The sequence below is a fragment of the Ursus maritimus genome, unplaced genomic scaffold, assembly GCF_017311325.1.
Source record: "Ursus maritimus isolate PB19 unplaced genomic scaffold, ASM1731132v1 scaffold_12, whole genome shotgun sequence".
In the NCBI taxonomy this organism is placed as follows: domain Eukaryota; kingdom Metazoa; phylum Chordata; class Mammalia; order Carnivora; family Ursidae; genus Ursus; species Ursus maritimus.
In genome coordinates this window covers 8,045,576-8,071,942 of record NW_024423564.1, presented here as the reverse complement: position 1 = coordinate 8,071,942, position 26,367 = coordinate 8,045,576, and the positions used below count along the sequence as shown (strand labels likewise).

The following is a 26,367-nucleotide window of genomic DNA, read 5'->3' as shown; positions in this document are numbered from 1 at the left end:
AACACAGAAACAGTATCCCTGGGACGCCATATTCTAGTGGCAATGTGCCAACAGCAGTCCAGGACAGCATTGGCGGATGGAACTTTCTGTGACGATGGAATTCTTCTCTATCTGGTCCGTCCCCTTATGGTAGCCGCTAGCTCTGTGTGGCTACTGAGCGCTTGACATGTGGATAGTTCAAATGAAGAAAGAAATTTTACATTAAATATAATGAATTGAATTTTATATTTAAACCACTGCACGTGGCCAGCGCCTACGGTACTGAGCAGTGCAGGTCTAGGAACCTGAAATCTAAGTTGGTCCAAGACATGAATGTGAAATGACATGGGTCCTACACACCAGCACGTGGCTGATAGCTTATTCTTTCACATTCCCTGTGGCAGGGACAGATCAGTCTTGCAAAGAGCACTCTTGAGAAAGCAGATATGGAGAGTGTCGGGGCTGCAAGAACATCTAGTCTTCACATTTACAGCCTGGTCCGTGTCCCCTGGGGCTTGAGGAGGGGCTTCCTGTTCCCAGAAAAGAACAGGATGGGGGACAGGTTACCTGCTCTCCAGGGCACATGGGCTGCCTTCCAGCATGGCCCACATCTCTACCGGACCGAGGACGGCTCAGGAAGGCAGCGCAGGTAATACCAGGTTATTATGACCCACTCCAAGTCACCAACAACAGCTTCCTCCTCCCTGGCCCTCCTTCTGGGCTAGAAGATGTGGAAAGTATGGCCCTGGAAGCCAAGAGCAAGGGGTCTTTTGCAAAATCTAGCTTGGAGACCAGAGATAGAAAATCTGTTGAAGCAGGCTGGGGAACATCCAGCCGTGTTCCCACATCTGTAAAGGCCCCTACGGCCTGAGGATTCCTTCTGCCATAGATCATGCAAAATCTTGGCAACCCTGGCAGACCCAGCAACCTCGGACAGCAAGGAACACAAAACGAAACAAAAGGCTTGGTTTCTTTCCAAACACCTAAAATTTCAAACTTTGCTTTAGTCTCTAAACTATTAATTTTCTGGCCTTTGAGAAACCAATTCAAGTTTGGAAACTTATTTTTTTGAAAGGAAGTATACATACCTTTTCTAAACAGTAAAAAAGTTACTCCTGCTACCACGACTACTGCTGGTATAATCACAAAATTGTGCCTTGAATGCCCTGTAAAAAAAAAAAAAAAAAAAAAAAAGGAAGCCAGTGAGAAAGAAAGAAATACAATTAGCTGACTGATCAAAACAGAGATCCAGGTGATTCTCCTTATTTGCAGATTCCATATGTGCAATCTACCTACTTGCTAAAATGTATGTGTTGTCCCCATGTCAATGCTCACAGCACATTCATTGTCCCTGGAGGACACATGCAGCAGGATGGTGAAAAATCTTTTTTTTTTTTTTAAGATTTTATTTATCTATTTGACAGAGAGAGACACAGCGAGAGAGGGAACACAAGCAGGGGGAGTGGGAGAAGGAGAAGCAGGCTTCCCACTGAGCAGAGAGCCCGATGTGGGGCTCGATCCCAGGACCCTGGGATCATGACCTGAGCCGAAGGCAGATGCTTAATGATTGAGCCACCCAGGCGCCCCAGGATGGTGAAAAATCTGGTGCACATGTCCCCAGCTGAGGCCGAACAAGGCAACACTCTGCCTTCTTGAGTCCTCTCCCCTAATGTAAGCAAGTGTCCTAAGCCTGGTCTGTGTACTGCCACATTTTTCACACTTTTGTGCTTTTTGTTGGCTATTTCACTGTCTAAAATAGCCCTAACGCAGTGCCAAAGTGCTGTGTAGCGTTCCTAAGTGCAAGAAGGTTGGGCTATGCCTTTCAGAGAAATAATGTTAGACACGCTTCACCTAGGCATAAGCCGTGGAGTTGTTGGCCGGGAGTCCAATGTTCATGAATCAACAATACATGTATAATAAGGGTTCTTTAGATAGAAACACACATAACACATGGTTATTTATTGATTTTTTGCCAAAAATGTGACCAGAAGCTTGCAGGAACCTAACTCTGCATTTCCCAGAAGCAACATTCAGTATTTACTAATTCTGTATTCACGGTGACTTTATGACACACGACTACTGCAAATCAAGAGAACCGACTGTATTTATAAATAAACGTACCTGCACAAGGCTGATACACAGCAAGTCCAGTGTTATTTATTAAAAGATGCAAATATTACACTAGAAGTGTTGTTTTCAGCTAGCCCACACTGCCCAGGGGAGCTTAACTTAGCAGCATGTGTCTGGTAGGGCAATCTGGCAAAAATGCATAACAGGTGCTCAGTAAAAACGTTCATCATAAAGCAGCCAGACACGGTGCTAAGTGATATGCCCACAGTCTCGTAACTGTAAATGGGATTGATAAATATGCCTTTCTCAGAGGGCAGCTGTGAGCATCAACTGACTTAATATCCCTGAGAACCGCTATTAGCTATCCCCATCACCCTATTGAGGAGATGCTATTGGTATCTCTACCAACATCCTTTAGCCCCGCAAGGCCATTGCTAAGATTTTAACCTACAGAAACGATCAGTGATGTGCCCTTCCTCTCCCTCCAAAAAAGGCACAAGGATATTTACTGCAGCGTCCCTGACAATATCAAAAAGCTAAAACAACCTACGTGTCCTCAACAGGAAAGTATGACATGTTTACAAGGCAGACTCCATCCAGCCACTAAAAATACAAAGGCAAAATACCCAAGCATGTGGCAAAATGATCACAGTGCAGCGGCTAAGGGAAGGGTGGGGTCACTAACAAAACACTGAGGGTTAAGAAAGAAGGGAGAGGCTGGGGAAAGGAGCCGCGAGGGGGAGAGAAAGTGAATGAATAAATGAGAAGGAGAACGTGAACACATGTCCTTTCCTCTTATTTGGAACACAGGTGGGTTAGAACAAACAGAAAGTCATGCACCTATTTGATCTGAGAGGCCCCTGACCAGAAACTGCTAGTTACCTCCCTGTTATGCCCCCTACCCATTTGGCTCTCTTTAGTAACAGACTTCAGATTTTCAGCTGGGCATACCATCGCTCCACTCAAAGATGAATTCCTCAGCCTTTCTTGCAGCTAGGTTTGACCACGTGACTAAGTGTTGGGCACTGAGCTGTAGGAAGGGCTGTGCAGGATTTCTCCAAAGTCTCCCCTTTCTGGATCCTTCTGCCTGAAATAGTGGGGAAGGCAGGAGGAGCCGGGCTGCTGTTGGGTCTCTGACAACTTCATCAAGCAGCAGTATGTCCACACCTCGGATGTGTGTGTATATATATTTTTTTAATGTGAAAGAAGTCATCTACATTATTAAGCCACCGATACTTAAAAAAAAATTTTTTTTTTAAAGGGCTGAATCTAATGGTACTTGATCCAGTCCCTTCCAAAAACCTTTCTCCCAGGGTTGATGCCAGATGCTGCCACCACTCTGAGATGGCAGATACTCAGGGGAGATAACAATGAATACAAGTTCTTAAGTCTGCTCTCCCTCTGCACCTGCTGCGCTGACTGGTGCTCGACCCCTCTTGGCCTGGCTCCTGAGATACCGGTTTGCTGGAGTTTTCTTCCTGCCTCCCTGGAGGTCCTTTTCAGTCTCCTCTGCTGGACCTCATCCCCTCAACAGCCTCTAAATGCTGGCACTCCCGAGACTCAATCCCAGTCCACTGCTCTGTCATATCTTCTCACTAGGTGATCTCACCTAGTCCCATGGCTTTACGTGCCGCCTCTGTGCTGATTCTGCCCAAACTTATGTCTCCCATGCTAACTACTCACCAGAGACTTAGACAAGTGAATCAAAGTGCCTTACCTAATGTCTCCATTTGAAATCCAATTGGCAACTCAAACACGTCCCAAACCAAACTTCTCATAGCCTCCATACACCTGCTGCTCCACTTTCTAGTTTCAGTAGATGGTGACACTATTCATCCAGTGGCTTGAGCCAGAAATCTGGGGGTCATTTGCACATTTCTTATTAGGGACCCTTCTCCCCAACTCAAACCACTAGGAATTCCTTGTGGCTGTATTTTCAACACGTACCAAACCTGAACCACTTCTCCCAATCTCTGCTGCTATCACGGTCTTCTGAGACACCATAACCACTGGCTGAGACCCAGAGTTTCTAGATTGGGTGCGTATACCCCAGGGAGTACACGAAATGACCAGGAAGGTGCAAAAAAGTGAGAACATCTACTTACATTTGCTACCTATTTCAGTCTTTAAGTTCTTCCGATTTTGTCTGTTTTAAAATGCTACAAGTTAGGGGCACCTGGGTGGCTCAGTCAATTAAGCATCCAACTCTTGGTTTTGGCTCAGGTCATGATCTCATGGGTCATGAGATTGAGCCCTGCACCGGGCTCTGCACTCAGTGGGGAGTCTGCTTGAGACGTTCTCTCTCCTTCTCCCTCTGCCCCTCCCCCAACCTGCACAGGTTTTTTTTTCTCTCTCTCTCAAATAAATAAATCTTTAAAAATAAAATAAAATGGTATAAGTTATACTCATTGTGGTAGAATCATCTGTTGGTCTCCATACCCAATCTCCCCATTTTCCTTTGGTAATAGAACCCCTGTGTTTTAAGGGGGTGCATGGCCAGCCAGCTAAAGAGGACATTTCCCAGCCTCCCCCAGCAGCTGTGGCCATGAACTCAGTCTGGCCAAGCTGCTGGCACTGGAAGTGACGCATGCCACACTGGGTCACAATCTTGAAAGGGAAGGACTGTGATCCATCCTCTCCCTTCCCACTTGCCATGAGGCAAGTAGAGATGTGAACCCGTTTGACTCCAGAGAGCACAATTTTTAAGCCATAAACATTTCAGTATATATTTCCAAAAGATAAGGATTATCTATAAAACATAACCATGCCATTATCATATCTAAAAAACTAATTAAATGCTTGATATAATCATATATACAGTCATCACTTAAATCTCTATTTTTTCACTTTCTTCTGTTTGAATCAGGATCACACAAGGTCTGTATACTGCAATTAATTATACGCCTCTTTAATCTCTTCACTTTCTAAGCTCCCCCTCACCTCTCTTTTTCTTCCCCTTATAATTTATTTATTAAAGAAACCTGATCACTGGGACTATAGATCCCCCACGTCTAGTCTGTACTATCATTCCACATGGTATGGTTTTTGCCAGCCAATTCCTGTGCATGAATCAATTTTTTTCCTTAATTTGACTTGTTTTAAGACATACAGAATCACGATGATGTCATTAAAAAAAAAAAAAAAAAGGGCTCCAGAAGCCAAAGACCTCAATTTAATTCTATGTCCATTACATAAGTGAACTTGGGGAAGTTGCCTCATCTGGTGGAACCTGTTCCCTCACTCTTAAAAGGTAAACAACACTGTGGCCAGACTGGAATGGTGATGGTGAACAGCCAACAAGATGATTATTTGGGGGGTCTGCCAAAGGGCTGCATGCTGGTCAGTGTGAGTTACTATGTTTCACTGATAAAATATTAAAAGTGTGGATAAAAAAATCAAGCACTTAAAAGTAAGATCCAATATTTAACCATTACACCCACACGAATTTATCTGTTATGATGCATGCAACTCTATAGAAAAGTATTCGAAAGTCACCATGGTAAAAAAAGAGATCCTAGACATTTATTGTCGAAAAGAACCATTAAGATCATTAAATTTGGGTCCCAGATATGGGGTAGGAAAGAAAAACGTCCTCCAACATTGGCTTAGTGGGACCCCAGATGTGGGTCTCCTATGTTAGCACTATTCCAGGATTTATTTATTTATTTTTAAAGATTTTATTTATTTATTTGTCAGGGAGAAAGAGGGAGCACAAGCAGGGGGAGGGGCAGGCTCCCCGCTGAACAAAGAGATGGATGCAGGGCTTGATCCCAGCACCCTGGGATCATGACCTGAGCCAAAGGCAGAGGCTTAACGACTGAGCCACCCAGGGGCCCCAGGATTTAAATGACCTAAGAACCAGCAATGTTTCTCAAACTTTCAAAATCTACGATGCAATGTAAACTATCAATTTGGGGGGAAATGTAAAAGGAAGACGAATCACCATTATCGCATAACAAAGAGGGTTTGTTTGCAAATTAACAACCTCTTACCATCAGTGAGAGGGATGTGATCATGACAGTTTTATCAAGGTGTCTACGGGGAAGGGATTCTTACTTGGACATTCAATTCCAATGGTAAAGGTTAAGTGAAGACCTATGCAAGGGCAAAATGCTGGAAATCTTTTAAAATATTCCATATACGTCTATAGAGAATCTTCTTCAGAAATTATTTCCTTCAAGCATTTGACTCTTGGGACACAAGAAGCTTTTGAGGATGTCAACCTGCTTGTTCATTCTGCATACAATACTTTCTCTCATTGGTTACGTGCAACACACACACGCCAAAGCCAAAAAAGCACACTGCTTTTGTGTTTTGTCACCACGATAAGGCAACTATCCGCTAGCATGCAAATTGCATTTCCACACCTTGGATATTACGCAACCCCCACTAAGCAGAATTAATAAAGAAATGTTTGCTCCAAGCATAACAACTGTCGTTGACTTTGCAGCTGGCTTTTGAGTCTTCTGCACAATTGTGTGACTTGCACGAAGGGTGCTGCTTTGAGTCGTCCTCTGTGGGTTTGGTCTTTTCTCTGCCTTTAGGAATCAGTACCATCAGTTATGAACTGGAACTCATTTTGCACTTCATCTGTAAGTATTTGTTTTACCCAGGAAGTCACCCTGCTTAGCCTGAAAATGATATAATGAACTTAATGCCTCCATGTCATTATTTGAAAATTTTGGGGGCACCTGGGTGGCTCGGTTAAGCGTCTGACTCTTGATCTCAGGGTTGTGAGTTCAAGCCCCATGTTGGGCTCCACCCTGGGCATGGAACCTACTAAGAAAAGGAGAGAGAAGAGAGGAAAGAGGAAAGAGGACAGAGGAAAGAGAGGAAAGAGGAGAGAGGAGAGAGAGGAGAGAAGAGAGAAGAGGAGAGGAGAGAGGAAAGAAAATTTTCAAAAAGGGCAGTACATCAGAGACTCCGGGAGAAGGGCTCACTAATCAAATATAATCCAAGGTTTTTTATATTCATTATATTACTAATTGCCTTTTTCTGTTTCAGTTGCTTGTTCAGAAAAAACTGATTCACAGAATCACCCTATGGCCGTCCAAGGAGACTCACAGGGTCTGTATTTGCCCTCAAATTTGTTCACTATTTACAGTTATGATATTGTTCTGCATTACAGGGTTCATTATTTTCATCTCTTCTTTTATGTTCTAATGACCCACTTTGAAATTACCGATCCTTTTGTCTGTAAACTGGGAATATGATGTAAAAAACCGAGAATAAAAGTTGCAAATTACAAAGGTACATGCCAGTTAAACGAAACAAAAGGACCACAGCCAAGACAGATTGTCATGCCATTCACGGAGTAGCCCGGATAAACGTACCAAGTGCACATTCTTGCAGCATGCACGCAGCCTCTATGAACACAACGGTTACTAAGAACATTACGAAGTAGTGTCGTGAAGAGTTGGGAGCATGGGCTCCGGAGCCAGATGGCCTGACTTCAAAACCAGGCTCTGCTCCTTACTATCTGTTGACCTGAGGCGGTCCCACTAAACTCCGTGTGTCCGGGCTTCTCCCCATAAAATAAAGATCATGACAAGTACCCAACTCATACAGTTGGGTGAGCACTGAATTAATTAACAAATGTATCAGAACGGTGCTTGACACAGAAAAGGCTAAGAAACGTTAGCTATACATCTATAATGCAGTGTCTGTGAAAACCACACCTCATTTTACATTGTGGATTTGTGAAATGCGTGTCAGCATCTCTGGTTTGAAACTCTCGAACCACCCGCGTGGCCCCTGGACCCCACCTGTGTATAGTATGTCCGCCATGACACATTGGGGTGTTTACTCACCACCTGGGACACAGGTTGCTAAAACAAGCGATGACGTCTGTTTGGACAAGGCAATGCTAACAATACACTGTATTTCCTGTGAGAGATCACTTTCCTTCTTAATCAACACTTCAGACTGATCAGAGCTATTTTCACACAGTCCTGAAGAGCAATTCCATGAGTAGTTTAGTAATTCTGTGTAGTTGTAAGAGTCTGGGATCCTGCAACGGACTGTAATCTCTTCAGCAGTCGATGTGCAATTCAGCGTTGGAGATGGAAGAGGATCTGGATAAAAAAAATAATATTTAGTATAGGAAAGAGTAACATTTAGACTCATTGTCTACAAAGGTATGAAGAACTCCCAATTTCCTTATGAGCTGGAAAAGACAAGCGTACCACGTCCTTGAGCACCCAGGGGAGAGAGCTCTCTCTTCTTCTGGGTCAGGTCTACCTGCTCAAAGTCAGAATACACACAGGCACCAAATCCCTTATCCTCGATTGAGAAAGCCAAAAGATTTCCCACAGGATAGCAGCAAAGTCACTTCACTGCAAAGCCTCATTTGAGTTGACGTGAGGATTTAACAGTTTTTACTTTTCTCGCTTACTTCATTTTTATTTTTATTTATTTATTTTTTTTAGTAAGCTCTACACCCAGTGTGGGGCTTGAACTCATTACCCTGAGACTGAGTCGCATGCTCTACTGACTGAGCCAGCCAGGTGCTGCATATTTTTCTCACTTACTTCAAATATTCATTATCCTGTTGTACTAAAAATATTCTTGTGCTTGAGTATAAGGTGGTCCCCAAAACTAAGTGGGGTGCTTCTTTACATAGAGGAAATAGTTTATACTACCTTTCTAAAATCTAAAAATGTTTAATTCTGAAAGATATCTGACTTACAGTGTTTGCAAAGCATACAGTGGAGTCGTGCTCTGAGCAGGTTCTGCTAATAGGCAGAGTAGGGGACGGCACCTGTCACAGACCTATCAGTCTAGAGGCCTCAGGCCCAGCCTTTCTCTGGCAAGTGCCCCCTATCGGCTACAGCAGCCTGAACCTGCAAGGATGGGTTAAGAACCACAATGCTAGTTTGCCCCATTAGATACTCATGTATTTGTTCATTCATAGGCCTTCTCGCATCTCCACTTTGCTCCAACAACCAATCATAAGAAACTTGAGGGGCGCCTGGGCTGGCTCAGTTGGAAGAGCACACGACTCTTGATCTCAGGGTCATGAGTTCGAGCCCCAAGTTGGGTGTAGAGATCACTTAAATCAATAAAACTTAAAAAAAAATTTGAGAAGACATGTACAAATATATGGACTTTCCAGAAAATGGTCATGGTAGCATTTGGATAATAAAATTTTAATGCTTTATGAACATCTACAAAAAAGCAAATTAAAGCAAAGTAACATTCATTGAGATGATAGAACACCATGCTGCTATTAAAACGGTATTTTCTAAGGCAAAGGAATGCTTGCAATCTAATTATTAATCTAAAATCATCTAAAAACTGAAAATATTCAACTCCTCTTTCCCCCATCTTCTCTAGACTTCTTTCGCACTCAGTTAAGTAACACACCCGGTTAGAGACCTGAGTCACCCATGACTTCCCTTTCTGCTTGGGACTTCTTCAGCTGTCTGGTTTAATCTAGTTCACATAACTTGTTATGTGTTGCCTGAAACTAAGCAGTGGAAACGTTTCTCCAAATTAAATTGTAAGCAACAGACCCATAGCTTTCAAAAGAGTAAGGAGTTGCTCTCGTTGACTCAAAGTCAGCAAGCCCAGAGCCCTCCTTCCCAAGCCTCCTCAGGTCCGTCCTGCCTACCGCACACACAGAGTGGCCCCAGCAAGCACCTCCCAGCAACCCCGAGCGTCCCCATGCACTTGAGAAATGGGACTGATGGTTCTAGATTCTGCATGTATCCATGCCTGCCGCTGCAACTAGGCTGGGCATTTCTCAGGGGCCTGAAACTGAGCTTTCTGGTTCCTTGGAAATGTTCCATAGAAGCATTTCTCAAATATCAACAGGCACAAGAAATCACCAGGAGTGTGTGTTAAAAATACAGACTCCGGGGCCCCACCACCCCCAGATGCTGCTGATGGGGGTGCTCTGTGTGTTCTGTCATAGATTCTAGTTCGGCCAATGCCTAGCATTTCGTTCAACACTTTCTGAACCCAACAGAGGTACCTCATGAGCCCCTCGGGCTGCACATCTCTAAGGGTAAAGACTAGATACTCCTCACCTTTTACCCACGGCGCTGGACACAACGCAAGGCGCACAGGTGGCTCCTCAGTAAGGAGCACGTATGTTGGACGGACGGAGGGATGGGTGGATAGATGCATAAATTCAGGGAGGTGGTTTCAAATTATTCTCTCCACTGTATAAAAGGTAATTCTTCAATCGGCACCCCCCCCCCCCGCGAAAAGGAAGGGTGTGGTGGCTAAGAGCCTGGACTCAGGAGCCCGACTGCCTGCGTTCACACGGCAGCATCACCAGGAAGAGCCACTTGCCCTTGGCCAAGTCACCGAATCCCCGTGGTTAGGATTCCTCTCCTATACAATAGAGAAACACACAGTGCCTCCCCTTCACGATGGAGATGAGGGTCAAATGAGGTCATACGGATAGTACCTGACAGAGGGATTAACGCGCACTGCCTGCACAGTCACGGCAGCTATCATAGAGTGCATGGCGAGAAGGCAGGGGCCCCCATGGGCGTGCGTTACATGGCCAGGAGTTGGGGGTGTGAACTTGCACTCTGGCTGGCTGTGTGACCGTGGCCCACAGCTCTTGTGGGAGCTGGAACACGTTTAAGAAATCATCCAGCCCAGGCCTCTTCTACAGAGAAGCCCATTGCTACATCTGTGTCGTTTCCACCTGTAAAATGGAATACAATACTCTAAAAGACTGGAAAGGTCTAGTGGGGTATGAACGTACTTTGAAAGAGCCTGCGTGGAAAAGCTAGCATAATTTTCTGTGTGGTTAGAGCTCCCTTCACTATCCAAGAGCTCTTTCTGGTGGTCTCACTTCAGCACGGTCACCAGATAGCCAATGTGGAAGAGCCCATCCCACTCATGGGAAAGGATAGACACCTTCCTGCCTCATCTGGCTCAGAACCTGGCGTCTAGAATCCTCATACTCTCTCACTGCCCATGGGACTCCCCACAGCGATAGCCGACAAATATTAGTTACACCTATACCTTAAGCAGCATGAAACTGGCAGGAAATGTACTTACGTCATCCTTAAGACAACTTAATTTATAATGAATGAATTCAGTGCACTACTCTGTAAGACTGAGAACTGCTTATACAGATCTGATGATATTTGCGTATTTCTCTTAACTTAATAAAAAGTCATACCACTTCGGATCATTTAAGGGTAGAGTAGTTAACTCTACTTATGTGAACATTACCATCTTCAATGCAACTAACAAGAGAAAGAACTAATAAACATTGACGGTGGAAATTTGAAGGGGATTTTGAGGGAAAAAGGAAACCAAGTACCAACATACATCCAGAAGGAAGTAGATGGCCTGAATTGAGGGGGTGCCAGGAAATCCCCCTGTCTAAAATATCCTTTCTGAAAATCTCCCATTAGGCCTGGTGTCTCCGGAAGATCACCAAATCACTTAGGCATTAACATACCCCAGAGGAAGTAGGCCTTCCTCATTTCAAAAAAAAAAAAAAAATATGACCAATCGTTTTGTCATTCAGGTGTGAAATCCTGAGTCATTTTATGTCTTTTTATTTTATTATTATTTTTTTTATTTTTTTAAAGATTTTATTTATTTATTCGACAGAGATAGAGACAGCCAGTGAGAGAGGGAACACAAGCAGGGGGAGTGGGAGAGGAAGAAGCAGGCTCATAGCAGAGGAGCCTGATGTGGGGCTCGATCCCAGAACGCCGGGATCACGCCCTGAGCCGAAGGCAGACGCTTAACCGCTGTGCCACCCAGGTGCCCCCATTTTATGTCTTTTTATAACCAAAATCTAAATTTGCTTGACTCTTTCTTAGAAGCATCTTCTCTTTCTCTCCTTTCCCAACATCTACTAGCAGGACCTGTCTCCCTAGAAGACCACAGTACCTTCCAACCTGGTGCCCCCCCTCCAATCCACCATCAACACCTACCATCTGATTAATCGTCTGAAAATAGACTTCATCAAGTCACTTCTCTGTTCCCGCATTAGATACAGTGTCTCCCCACCGTCACAGGCTAAAATCCAGACGCTCAAGCCGGGACTTGGGGTCCCACATTTCATGCTGTCCAGATCACTATCTCCTGATCAAAACTCACGTCCCCTGGACTCTGATGCTCTGTAGGTCTTTGCTAATTAGGCTTCCTAAGGGCTATTCAGATGGTTTGACTCCTGAAATCAAGCACCCTAGCTGAGTGACCATGGAACACTACATCAAAAGCTAATGATGTACTGTATGGTGACTAACATATCATAATAAAATACAATAAAATAAAAATAAAAAATAAAAACCAAATTATTTTTAAACATTTCATCAAGTTTAAAAAGATAAGTGTATTCAAAAGTTTGAACTCAGTGTAGGGCTCTTAAAATAACATTCTATTGTTATCTAAATATGAAATCAATCTTATTAGTTGCTGGCTCTATAAACGGCCAGATCCCCAACCTGCATGTTTTATAAATTCTGCTTCTTCAAAGGCATCCACTGGTTCTTCGAATGAGATGCCCGCACACCTTAACAAGCCTCACTCTTCTAAATGGAGTCGATCATCTTCTGGACAAACCAGCCACCCAGTCTGAGAGCCCCCATTTCTGTCAACTGCAACTCCCACTTCCCAGTCGCCTGGTTCAATGTATTGACTGCCTAGTGCCTGTTGAGGTCCCTTGCTGAGCTCTGGGGCTACAATGATGAACAAGAGAGACATTCTCTCTTCCTTCCAATGTCTCCAGCAGGCCAGGCAGGTGAACTGGTGAATAACAGCTATTCATCCAGCTCATCACCCCGTCCCATTCCACTGAGACTGCCTCTAACGGGACTTGGAGAGCTCCGACTTGAACTTCTACGCCGGACTTTCTGTCTCTTCTCCATTCCCTGCAAACCATCTTACACACTTTTCTACCAGTTGGATCTTTCTTGAACACCTCTGGCCTAGAGGAGGTAGGGCTAGAACAACACCCTCTTCTAGGAGAAAACAGTGAACCTGGGACCCCACAGAGGGGAGAGATGGGTACAGGTTCAAATGCTGGAGGGGAGCACAGAAAAGGCAGCCAAAGTCAAGGGCAACACTAGGATGCCCAAGAACAGAAAGAGCTGATCATGGATGCCAGATCTCATACAGCCTTGCACTATAGATCTCAGCTTTAACTCAGAGTGAGACGGGACCACTAGAAGGTTCTAAGCTGATGAATGACATGCTCCGACCTCTGTTTTAAGATCACTCTGGCTGCCTGTGTTTAAAAATGAACTGTGGTCATAATATATGTAAGTCAGATCATTATACTGTACACCTCAAACTTACACGGTGATATAGGTCAGTTATACCTCAAAAAAACTGGAAAAAAATTAAATGTAATTAAATTTGTAAAGAATACAAAATGCCTCCTATAAGGGGCAATGGTAGAAGCTGGGTGGCCATTAGGCGGCTGCTGCAGTCCTCTGGATGAGGACGAAGGAGCCCCGGATCAGCCCCAGAGGAAGTGGTGAGAGGTGGTCAGAGGCTGTAAAACCAGCAAAATTTCCTGGTGGGATAAACATGGTGTTCGAGAGAAAGAGGAAGAGAAACATGGCGTCAAGGATGACATCAAGGTTTTAGCCTGAGCAAGTGAAAAGGAGGGGCTGCCGTTAACCAAGCTGGGGGAAAGATTTGGGGAAGAACAGGATTTAAGGGAAAGTTGATGAGCTCACTTTGGGACACATGATTTGAGAAGCCCATCAGCTAGATATCCCAGTGGAAATACAGAGGAAGTGGTCAGAAACACACACAAGGAGCGCAGTGGGGCTCCGGGCGAGAGATCTCAATCTGTGCATTATCAGCATCAAAATAATATTTAAAGCCCAAACACAGGATGAGCTCCCCCAGCTGGGTGTGGATGCAGGCAGAGCAGGGTGGCTCAAGCCCTCCAGTCCCAATGCTTGCAGGTTGGCAAGATGAGGGATCCAGCCAAGGACGCTGAGAAGGACCAGTTAGTGAGCTAAAAGAAAACCAGAATAGGGTGGTGTCCTGGATGCCAAGAGAAGGCCGTGTTTCAGAGGAGAGAGTGATTTGCTTGCTATGTCAGATGCTGCTGAGTGGCCAAGAAAGATGTGGTGGGGGGAACATGAACGGCTCACTGGCTTCATTAAGGAGGAGATCAAGGGTTCTGGTACAGTGAGGGGATGAAAGCCTGTTTGGGGTGAGTTAAAAGTAAATAGGAGAAAAGGGGTTAGAAAGCAAACATAGACAACCCTTCCAGGAGATTGTCTACAAACTCAAGACGGCAAGTGGGTGGTACCTGGAGGGGTGGAGGGGGCATCAGAGGGCTCCCGGGGCTGGCGTGAATGTTTGACAGCATACTGAATGCTGGTGGGGTCGGGCTGACAGTTCACGGAGGACACTGCTGCAGGAACAGAGCAAGGGCAGCCACTAAAGCGGTGTTCCCAAGGGCAGTGGCAGGAGGCAGGGCTCAAGGCACAGCGGAGGGCTTGGCCCTCTGTGAGCAGGGTACCCGTGCTCAAGGGCAGGAAGACTGAGGGGGACAGCCTGTGGAGATTCTCCTCCGAGCACTTCTCTTCCCCAGTGAAACAAGAAGCAAAGCCTTCAGCTGAGGAGTGTGTCTGGAGAAGAGGGTCTCTGAGGCTTGAGGAGAGGAAGGATAATTGCTAGGACACTGGGGGACATGTTGGATTTGACTGAGGCAAGTGACCAGAAGCTTCATGTGTGGGGCTCTGTGGGGCGATGAGTTTCTCTGCAGCCATAGTGCGTGAGCTCAGAATAGGCAGTGCACTGGACTGGACCTGCTTGCACAGGCCATAGGAGTACGGCCCATTTAAAAAGGAGAGGGATGGGGCGCCCTGGGTGGCTCAGTCGGTTAAGTGTCTGCCTTCGGCTCAGGTCACGATCCCGGGGTCCTGGGATCGAGTCCCTTCTTCTCCCTCTCCCTCTGCCCCTGCTTGTGCTTTATCTCTCTCTCAAATAAATAAACAAAATCGATACAAAATAATTTAAAACATTAAATTTAAAAAACTAAAAGGATCAAGGAAACTAAGCAAGTCTTCCAGTGCGTGAGCCCAGTGAGTGAGCATATTCTGGCTGCCAAGGAGGACAGAGGGCCATGTGAGGTGAAGGGGTGGCAGTGTGGGCACAGCGGGGGACACCTAACATGACACAGTGGAGGGCTCTGAATGAGTGGTAATGACAACTGCTAGGTTCTATCCATGGGGAAAGGGGGGTGGGGGTGGATGGATGACAAGACCATCACAGGAGAGGAGGGCAAGGACTCAGAAGCCAGGATATTGGAATTATATATTTAAATATTATAATCTCTAAGAATTATGACAGCAGGAACATCAGAAACAGCAAAAGTGAGTCAGGGATTCCAATGATCCAGAAACGTTGGGATGTATCCATTGGCCTGTAGATGACAAGGAGAATAATCTGGAAGCATCGATGGTAAGTGTGGAGGAACCTGGACTCCATCTCCAGTTCCCGTGTAAAGTGATGCAGGAGAGAAAAAAATCCACTTCCCGGGGTGTGGTGCAGGTGCAAGCAGGCACTCTAATTCCTAGAGCATCATCTCTCAATGGAGCTCAGAGAGTTCTGAGTTCATTGCTGCCACTACATCCCTTTCCAGAATATTCCTAGCAAGACAACTGATGCTGCTGGCAACAACTCTGCCCAGCTGGGGCTGCTCCCTCCACCTCAGTCACACCCTCTCCTCACTCAGAGGAGGACGAAGGGATGGACACTGGCCCCTGTGTGCCAGGCAGGACAACCCCGACAGCCTCAGAGATTGAATTCTCTTATTTCTCAGAAACCGTTCATTTGTGTTCATCTCTTAAAACAGTTGGAAAGTTGCCATTTTAAACAAACCGATTTATGGAATACTCACCAATCACATGCAGAAAGAACGAGATGTCAATGCTCGAAGGTTCGATTCTATACTCAGCTTCATCCGATGATGTTAGATTGAAGATGGTAAGGGTTCCTGATGTGGTGTCTAAATGAACTCTGTTTTCAAAAGGTGGGAAAACATGAGGGGAAGTGCCTTCTTCCCATTCGATGACTTTATCGTTACTTTTTGTCCACAGGAGCTCTTTAAAGTGTACGGACCTTTGTACATTGAAAGTTACGCTCTCGTTCACAGTTCCGAACACCACCTTGCGCTCACAGCTGATGGAGTCTAGGAGGGAAAAAGAAATTGGTTAGGAAAACCAACATGACTTTATAGAAAACAAAAAACCATCCTCCAAGATGCTCTTTGGGGAAAAAAAAGTTAAATTTAGCAGTAAAAATAATTCATCAGCTACTTTTCGCACGAAGCCGATACACTGTTGATGGCAAACAAGCAAGCAGGACGTGTTTGACCATGCGGAGCTTACTCTCTAGTGGGGGCACTGGGGCCCACGTAAATGCAGGAAGTGGATTCAACTCAGATGGAGCACCACCAAGTCCCCGCTAGGGACTGCGGGCAGCGCTGACAACATGACAGCCAACCAGACAGGTGTAACTCGAGGCCCTCCAGAAGCCCCACTGTGCAGGGACGACAAAGCAGGCCCAGGGAGCCACTTCCTCGAGGGCTTTCCCCAGGAAGTTGGGCTGACGCTCCCCAGGGGCATACCCAAGGGCTGGGGGAGGGGGGGGAGGAGAGGTAATTGTACTGAGAGAGGAAGCAGAGCCTCCAAAAAAAAAAAAAAAAAAAAAGCAGGCCCCAAGTCGAGAAGGAGCTGGGTGTATTTGAGGAAATAAAAGCAGCTCCCCATGGCTTAGAGGAAGCAAGCAAGCGGGTCACAGGTGGGGGGTGAGGCTGGAGCGTACGTGAGTGGGGGCGTGGGGGTGTCAGGTAAGACATGCTAAGGGTTTGGGATGGCACCTAATGGCAAGGGACAGCCACAGGACGGCTTTCCACACAAGCCCGGCATGAAGTCACTGAAGTGTTGGTAGGCTGACACCACCTGCGGAGTGGACAGTGGAGGCTGGGGACAGGCATGCAGGCAGGGAAACCAGAATTGAGGTCAGTGCCGGAGCAATGAGAGGGTGGCCGACTGGGCAGACCAGAGCAAGGTGTGGGTGGAGGGGACAGACAAAAGGGCAGACTCAAGAGAGCAACAGGGTTTAGTGACTGGAGGTGGCGGGTGAGGGAGGGGGTAGCTCCTGGTGTTGGTCAGGCATCCTTCTTGGCTACCTGCCAGGGGCTACCAGCTGAGATCAGAAACAACGAGTGGGAAGCCAGCCAGCGGGGGTGAGACACAGACTCAGGGCATGGGACTAGGTTCAGTGGCGTGGGGAGCACGGGGGAGCTGGCTCCAGTTGTCCCCCGTCGTGACTCAACTGTTAGCATCACTGCCAAGCCTGGCTGATAGCCTGAAATCCACATGGGGGAGTATTTACAGCAAAGGAACTCATGCTTCAAACGGAGACTCCTGCCTACTCTGCACCAATCCGGTTGTTAAATATTTACTACCACCACTAGACTGGAATACTCTCAATACCCCAACATGGGTTTAAATGCACCCGGTTCCAGACTTCACTCACTTGTTAAGAAAGAAGAGCAGCTGTTAAGGGAAAGACATTAAAGATAAATTAAAACTTGATTGAAGTTTCTGCCTAATAGCAATCAGGGTAATTGAAAGAGCATGGGAAACATCAAGACTATTAAAACAGTCCAATTGTAGGCAAATGTGTTCAGTAATTTCAAATAAGTAGTAAATATCTCCCATTTGTCTATTGCGAGGATTTGTAGAACCATCTCCCTTAATTAAGGGGGACTGCCCACAGGACTACACCCACAGCCCTCGTGGCGGTGTTGATCATGCCCTCTCTCCTCTCACACTCCTCCAGAGCCCACGGGAAGGTGGATGAGAGGGGGCAGGATCTGAGGAGTGAGGGTCTATCCACAGCCACTAGGGGAGGCTCGAAATGTCTTGTGAGTGAATGCATGAATGCATGAATGGGAGTGGGTGGGCTGCTGGGGGAAGAGAAGCAGTACGAGATGAACCTTGGCTGCATAAAGGTGGATGGCTGCTGTCTTCCCAGGGAGAGGAGATGTTTCCTGGGCTTGAGTACAGGAGGAAGAAAGAAGTCAGGAATGGAGCTAGTGCTGGCAAGAAGCAAGGGAAAGGAGGGGGGAGACCAGTCTCGAAAAATTCAGTTTTGAGCTAGAAGAAACTCTCAAAATCATTGAGTCAAACAACCCATTTCACAGGCGAAGTGACAGGGCACCAAGAAAACTGAAGGACAAGGTCACTGAATGCCCCCTTGCTGCCAGCGGTGTAGTCTCGCACCCTATGTCCCTTTCAACGCCCGTCACACACTGCAGTAGCAGTGCTGACCACGTCACACAGGGGCAAACAGGCTTCACATGGCCCGGCTCACGGCAGCAGAGGGGCCAGAACGCAGAGCTGCCCACTCTTTGTGCAGCTCCGCCTTTCACAGCAGGCTGGTCCTGGTACTCATTCTGGAAATACTCACTGGGCAACTCTACCATGTGGGGACAGACACAGTCCCTGCCCTCTCGGAGCTCACTTTTTGTTAGGGAAGTCAGACTTGATCCAAATAATTGGACCAACACCCTGCGGCAGCTGTGCTCAGGGCCAGCAAGTAGAAGCACAGGGCGTCACTAAAGAGCACCCACCTGGGGAGCCCATGAGGGTTAGAGACGGCTTGTGAAGGAGGAGGAGCAGCGAGCCCCACCAAGCGCGGGTGGGGGTGGGGTAGGCCCATGTCCAGGGACAACAGCTCCCGAAGGCAGGAGGGCCCGGCCATGACAAGAGGGGCCAGTGGGCTACACACACAGGCCGGGGCCAGGCCTTGGAGGCCGCAGACAAAATCCTGCCCTGTATATTGAGATGGGAATGCGACCAAAGAGTTTCAGACAGGGTGGCGACAACGAAGATGAACTCTTTATTTTAAAAATGTGTTTAAAAACAAAATATACATAGACATAGATGTAATTTTATATAGACGCAGAATGGTAATATAGACGTTTAGCAGTCTTTTCTGGCCTGTGTGTGTGCGTGTGTGTGTGTGCGCGCGCGTGTGTGTGTGCGTGTGTGCGTGTGTGTGTGTATGTGTGTGGCTTGGATGCCTTACCCCATCCCCCAAGCCCTATAACCACCCTCAGTCCGGGAATCTCCATTGACAACTCAGAATATAACCTTTGCTTTTTCTCTCCCTGCTCAGATCATCAAATAGAGACGAAGCTATATCACACATAATGCGTGTGTGTATATATATACGTGTATATATATAATTACATGGCTTGTCATGATTTAACAAAAATGGTCTTACGCATACGTCTCTGCATCCTGCCTTTCCCATCAAGAATACCTCATAAAACTCACATCAAATCCACTGGCATGGCAAGACTTCATTCTTTTTAAGGGCTACATGTTATTCCAGGGTACTAATGAACCGTAATTAATTACCTGTCCACCCCTGCTGAACACCCCTTTGGTCCCTAGCTGCTTCTACTGCAGTAACTGTTACGACTATTCCTGTGTACAGAAATGTGTATGTATGGTTTCATATCTGTGGGACAGTGTTCCTGGAGTGGGGCTGAATTAAAGGGCAAACAGATTTTTTATTTTAAAATTCTTTTTTTTTAAGGTTTTATTTACTTATTTATTTGACAGGGAGAGAGAGAGAGAGAGCACAGGCAGGGGGAGCAACAAAAAGCAGAGGGAGAAGCAGGCTTCCCACTGAGTAGGGAACCTGACGTGGGACTCAATTCCAGGATGCTGAGATCATGACCTGAGCTGAAGGCAGACACTAACTGACTGAGCCACCCACCGCCCCAGATTTTTTATTTTGATAGAAGCTGCCACACTGCTTGCATTTGCAATGTACATTTCCATCAGAAACACCTGAGTTACCTTCTCCTTGCACTCTGTAAGCATCCGGTGATCTTTTCTTTCTTTCTTTTTTTTTTTTTTTGCACATTTAATTATCAGACATAGAGTGACATCTCATTGTTATCTGAATTTGCATTTTCCTGACCTCTAGAAATTTAAGCATCTTTTCTGTTTGTTGGTAATCTGGATCTTCTTTTCTGAGAACCGTCCTTTTGTATCCTTTGCCTTTTTTTTCTATTGGGTTGTTTGTCTTTTTCCCATCAAAGTTAATGAGTTCCTTACATGTTATAGAAATTTGTGTTATCTGTATTATAATTTTTCTCCAAGGTGGGTGGTTGGTGTCGTTCCCTAAGACAGGGGATGTGGAGGAGAGCCAGGCTCGGACTCGAAGATCCTAATTTCAGTTTCAGACACTGTGTGGGGTCTGTAAGACTTCCAAGTAGAGATGTCCAGTAGGCTGTTGGGTACACAGGTCAGGGGCTCACAGGAGAGGATATAGACTTGGGGATCATCACATTTGTAGTGGCTACTGTCTAGCATTCCCTTCCCACAGTAAAGTTTTTCCATTGCATTTCCAAGACTAACCCTGAAGTAAGTTGCTGATAGGATAACTGCCAATGAACAAGAAGAACAGGAGAAAGGGGAATGAGTTGTTTCTCAAAGGTCACACACCGTGAATGAATGAATGAATGAATGAATGAACGAATGAATCTGCACACAAACAGCAGCAAAGGAAAAGAGTCAGCAGTGAGCTGGTTGCTTTGCTATCGGAGTGGTGAGAGAGGATGCCAACTTCCCATGCCAGGGGCAGAAGGGTAAGTGCCCTGACTCTCAGGCAGATGGGCCCAGCGGAACTCTCAAAAGCCTCCCACACAAGGCTCCCTCGGCTGTAAAATGTAAATCATAACGCCCACCACAAACGATTGTTTTGAGGTTTGAATAAGATTGAGAGTCTTAACACAATGCTGAAATAAAGTTGGCTTTCAACAGGGCTTTCCCTCCTTTTCTTGCAGTGAGTCAGGGCACATCAATGCCTTTGTTGTATGTGATCCTGGCTGTGTGACCACTAAGCGTGGTGTGAGCTTGCATCATTTACAAACAGACAGAGGAAGAGAAAAAAATGCATTAGTGATGGCCCAAACAGACAGTCCATGCTAGCCAGCATTTTTTAATTGTTTTGAAGAATACTGAATGATTTTTTAAAGATAGGATGGTACCTAATACGAACAGATCGAGAAATCATATATCTAAAAACAGCTCCAACTCCAAATATTTTGTTGCAGTGTCCTTGCAAAACATAATCATCACACCCAATTTTAATGATTCTTCTTATATCGCTTGAAGTCAGAACTGGAACTCAAATATTTTGCAGATGATGTGTCCTGATTTTTTTTTTTTAAAGATTTTATTTATTTATTTGACAGAGATAGAGACAGCCAGCGAGAGAGGGAACACAAGCAGGGGGAATGGGAGAGGAAGAAGCAGGCTCATAGCAGAGGAGCCTGATGTGGGGCTCGATCCCACAACGCCAGGATCACGCCCTGAGCCGAAGGCAGACGCTTAACCGCTGTGCCACCCAGGCGCCCCGTGTCCTGATTTTTGACTTCGAAAATATGGTCACCGTAACTACTGAATTAAAGAGGAGGGATTCCCACTCCAGCCACAAACTCCTCTGTGTGTTTTCACTTGGGTCCTAGGATTGACATTGACTGCTATTTTTAGTAATCAAACACTTGTATAGCACTTACTATCTGCGAGGCACTGCTGGAAGAGTTCTACAAATAGGTACCCAGTGAATCCTCTTAAAAGCCACACAACACTTGGGGCGCCCGGGTGGCACAGCGATTAAGTGTCTGCCTTCGGCTCAGGGCATGATCCCGGCGTTATGGGATCGAGCCCCACATCAGGCTCCTCCGCTATGAGCCTGCTTCTTCCTCTCCCACTCCCCCTGCTTGTGTTCCCCCTCTAGCTGGCTGTCTCTATCTCTGTCAGATAAATAAATAAAATAAAAATCTTCACACACACACAAAAAAGCCACACAACACAGGCATTATTTTTGACCCTCCTTTGCAGATGAGGAAACTGAGGCACATGAAGATTAAGTGACTTGCTAGTGAAGTGGTAAAACTGGATTTGAACGTAGGCGGTCTGAGCCCAGAATGCTCATAACCACTATTTCTTATTTGGCCTGCTATGCAGCATATGGCTATTAAAGACGTACATGACACAGGATTTGTACAGATGCGGTTTCTAGAATGTACTGGGACGGCTCTACTTGAGACTCTAGCATGCCTCTGAAACCTACGGGTGAGGTACCAGGCCCAGTGGTCCCCAAATCACTGAAAGTCAGGGCCCGAGGGGTCCTGAGAGAACAAGAGTCTGTGGCCCCCAATGCCCTCACTTCATATACACGAGGAAATTGAGGTCTGACTGAGCAAGAAAGTGATAAACCCAAATCCCCAAAACGTGACAACCTGAGTTTTGTGATGGTGGTGTTGCAGTTTGCAAGCGACTTCAGATATGACAAAGGGACATGGGACGGGGCTTCATAATTAAACGCCATGAGAAATGAAGTTGAAGGGAGGGCCTAAGAGTCTGCACTCCTCATGGGTAATGGCAGGTACCATGCGAGACGCAGAGAAAGGACAAGAGAAGCTTGAATGCGGGGAGGAAGAAAAGCTGGAGCCAAAAAAAAGAAAGAAAAGAAAAGGAAAACAAGAAATAAATGGAGAAGTGGCAAGGGAAACCACACCACAGGAGCCGCTGCGAAGCCTGAGAGCTCGGGGAGATGAGGCATGAATAGAGAGCCACCGTGCCTCTGCAGGCGGCGCTGGGCTGACCGGCCAGCGAGCAGAGGCACGTGGGCACTGGCGCGCATGCGTTCCTCCAGAGCCCCGCTCCTCCAGTCCCAGCCGCGTGAGCGCGTGCAATTTGCAGAACTTCTGATTTTCCAAGAAATGCTGGATGTTCAAATTCTGTGTGAAAACTTCTCATTCTTAAAGGCAGTAACTGATTCCAATCAGAATGGATCAGAGTTCATCCCCCCCACCCCCAGCCAGGCTAACCCCGTGAGGACAAAGCAGGGTGGTGCTTGGTCTCTGCTGTACCCCGCTGCCTGGCACAGGAAGGGCACTCGATAAATATTTGAGTGAGTGAAGTAATCTAAATACAACTGGACTATAGTCCAAAAGGCCGGGCTTCCTGATAGAACCACAAAATTTAGCAGTTCCCCCAGATCCCGAGCTTTTCAAGGTCCTAAGGTGCTGTGGAAGTTGGTTGATGAATCATCATCACTCAGCTAGGAGAGGTGGAAACGTTCAACTGGCACCAAAGAATAAGTGGCTTAGGACCCCTCTCCTCCCTCCCACCCCCGGGGTGTGCAGGTGAAACAGTCCCCGTCCCCCAATGCCTGTCACCAGCGCCACACCCAGACTGGAGGCGCTGCTGGATTCGCACTCCCATCTCTCCCCAACTGCTGTTCCTTTCAAGATACCCCCCTTTGTCTCCTGCTTCCCCTTCAGGCTTAACTAGGCTCCGCCTACTTCCTGCACCAGGTAAGCCTGGACCCACCCAGGATGCAGCTCCGAATCAAAGGTAAATAGCCCGCGGCAGGTCTGAGGAGATGCAATTTGTTTATTGATGCCATTTCTTAGAAATGAACAATGTGAGTTTAAAGTCTTTTTCTCTCTCTAAAATATCTTTTAAGGATGGCCTGCATATTTTAGCAGTTAAGATCAAAGTTCATTTGATGAAAAAAATCCCCTAAAAGTTTCAGTACCTGAATATATAAATCTTGGTATTTCCCCCCTATGTTCAACATTCTAACGGTGTTTCAGTTAAAGACTCCTTCAAGCGTGAAGACAGCAGGATCTGGGGGCATTCTGAACCCAAGTGAGCAGATGAATCTCTTCTCCAGACCAGGGAGGGGGTGAGGGGGTGAGGGGGTGAGGGATGGCACACTCTCAGCTGACATCTACCTGGAGTGTGAAAGTCGTGACATTTTGGGAGACAAAGTCTCTCTCTACATACATACACACATTTACAACACAGAGGAGTGGCCACTCTCCTAAAATGTCCATTATCAGATAATCTGTCCTATTGTCCACAGATATTCTCAGATTAGTCAGACCCCATGTCCCAGTTTTGGGGTAGGAAATCTGCTCACCAAGTATATAGATAATAAAGAGGAAATGGGAGTCTTTTTACTCAAAGAAGTGCAAAGCAGTTCGTTTCTTTAACCTAGTTCTTTATAAATCCACTCCCAATGAGCCCTAAGCCAACTCAACCCAGAAAAAGTGAGGGCGTGGGCCTGAGTATATGGGGAGGAACATTCCAAAGAATGGGAGCCACCAGGTTATAGATGAGGAAACCAGGGCTCAGAGAGGTTCAGAAGCTGACTGCAGTCACACAGAGGACACAGAGCTGCTGTCCAGAGACAGGCAGCCGGCTCCAGAGCCTGCACTGTCAGCCAGGAAATGAGATGCCTTAGTCTCCCCTTGTCCAGGCCCAATCACTGGTGCTGCTGTGATTGCTAAAGACAGGACTCTCCTGCTCTCAGCTACACCACAACTGCCTCCCTGGCTCTTTGATGTCAGCCTGAAACGGCAGCCACCTGAATCTCTGCAGGTTGTAACCCCCCGGCCCCCCAGTCCCAGAAACCCCCCAGAACTTGCCCTACATGTGCTCTCAGTTGTCAAGCTACCCTTGCCTCCTGGATGAGCTCATCTGGAATGGAGATGTTGGAACCGACTAAACCAATTTCCTTTTGAGCTTTTCTGTCGTCCGTCAGGTGAAAGCATTCCCCATTTTGCTCCTTGGGCTGACACTTCAAGTCCTTTTCCTTTCCCTCCCAATCTGTACAGTGTGCTTCAATAACCGGCACCTACACATGGCTCACGAGCACATGAAGTGTGGTCTGTCCGCAAGGAGATGTGTTGCGGGTTTAAGAAGACGCACCAGGATGAAGATTTGATACGAAAAAGGGACTGTAAAATCCCTCATTAATATTTTCTGTATCAACTACATGTTGAAATGAAAATATTGTGGCTCTATTAGGTTAAATACAATATATTATCAAAATCAATTTCGCAGGTTTCATATTATGTTTCTAACTGTCCGCACTCCTCCAGCCTGTCCTTTCAAGATACCCACATACCATCTTGCTCAAAAGCCCCATTTGTGAGCTCATTAGGCTCAAAAGCCACATGTTTTTGTTGGAGGATATATCTGAGATCTACAGCACACTTTGGGGAACAAGGTCTTTACTAGAGCTATTTAAGACTCTGGGAGTCTTTTAAAATCTATTCTCCAAAGTCTGATTCAAGGCATTTCTATACACTATTGATCATTTCATTAAGGATTTCTTTATAATCCCTATTATTTTCAGGTTATTCAGCTCATAGTTGAGAAACTAAGTTATGATGACACAACCTTATTAGTTTCTTATGAATCTGAATTTCTTATTATTTTCTGAATGTGTATATAAAATGGCATTTTTTCTTCCTAGTTTTTAACTGTTACAGGGGAAAAGTGTTCAAAAAATTACACAGCAGTGAGCCTGGTAGAAATTCGGACACTAATCACCACAGACATTTTGGGGAACATTATGAAAAGGAAGTGAAATCCACTAGGACCTGAAATGGGTCTTGAGAACAAGCCTATCAAAATAATTTGTTTCCCTCAGATGGATACTTGGTCAAGGTCACAAAGGGAAGACCTATGGACTAGGGGTTCCCCATTGGGGGCAGAGAGCAGACATGAACTTATTGCAGGGATTCTGGCCAAGAGGTCTCCTTACTTCCACTGGACTTCCTTGGAGCCCTGGACTCCTTGGGCTATGAGGTCATTGGCACAGGCACCAGCAGCAGCTGAGAAGGAAAAGAAAGACCAAAGGGCACAATGGCAAGAAGATTTTTAAAAAGAAAAAGAAAACAAGGAAACAAAACAGGAAAAAGGTCAAAGGAGAAGATCGTCTGTCTATAAAGTAACTGGAAGACATTTTCTTTTGACGCTGGTGGACAGACACTGAAAGCCATCTCCAGAGAAATGCTAAGATGTTTTCTAGCACTTTCCTGGGGACTAGTCTCAGTATTTTGCACTTCCTATTCAGACCTCAACTGGTCTGAACAAATGGAAAAGGTAGTATCCTGGTTTCACTTTCAATCCTGAGACAGGTTTGATTTGTGTAGGGGGCTGTATCCCCACGTAAAAGCTTTAAAAAGCCTTCTGCACTTGAGAAGAAATGTGAGAGGAAATCAAAAGACAGAAAACTTCTGCAAACAAACACTTGTGCCTCATGTATGCAGGCAAACTTTCTGCTTTTAAACAGAGGAACCAATACCTACCTTGAAAGCCTGCTTTCACTCAAGAAACGTTACAGTGCTCAAAAGGGCAATAAAACAAATTCTTAGATCGAGTTCTCCAAACGTGCTTCTAAGTCTCTTTAAAAAACTTTCAAAGATACCCATCAAAATTAAACCAAAAACCCAGTCACAAATGCAATGTGGGA

At 45.9% G+C, this 26,367-nt stretch overlaps 1 protein-coding gene across 4 annotated transcripts in view; it reads right to left on the bottom strand.

The window, feature by feature from the left end:
* The window catches only part of CD58 (CD58 molecule), a 38,837-nt gene that overhangs the window by 6,100 nt on the left and 6,370 nt on the right, over window positions 1–26,367 (bottom strand). For all 4 annotated transcript variants that reach the window (XR_005834039.1, XM_040626866.1, XM_040626864.1 and 1 more), the window contains exons 2-4: window positions 15,899–16,189; window positions 7,860–8,123; window positions 1,068–1,145 (exon numbers count right to left, since the gene is read on the bottom strand). Coding sequence is in view for 3 of the 4 variants with exons in the window: in XM_040626866.1 (XP_040482800.1) it covers window positions 1,068–1,145; window positions 7,860–8,123; window positions 15,899–16,189 (633 nt within the window). In the remaining variant the exon portion in view is untranslated. The remainder of the gene's footprint in view (window positions 1–1,067; window positions 1,146–7,859; window positions 8,124–15,898; window positions 16,190–26,367) is intronic.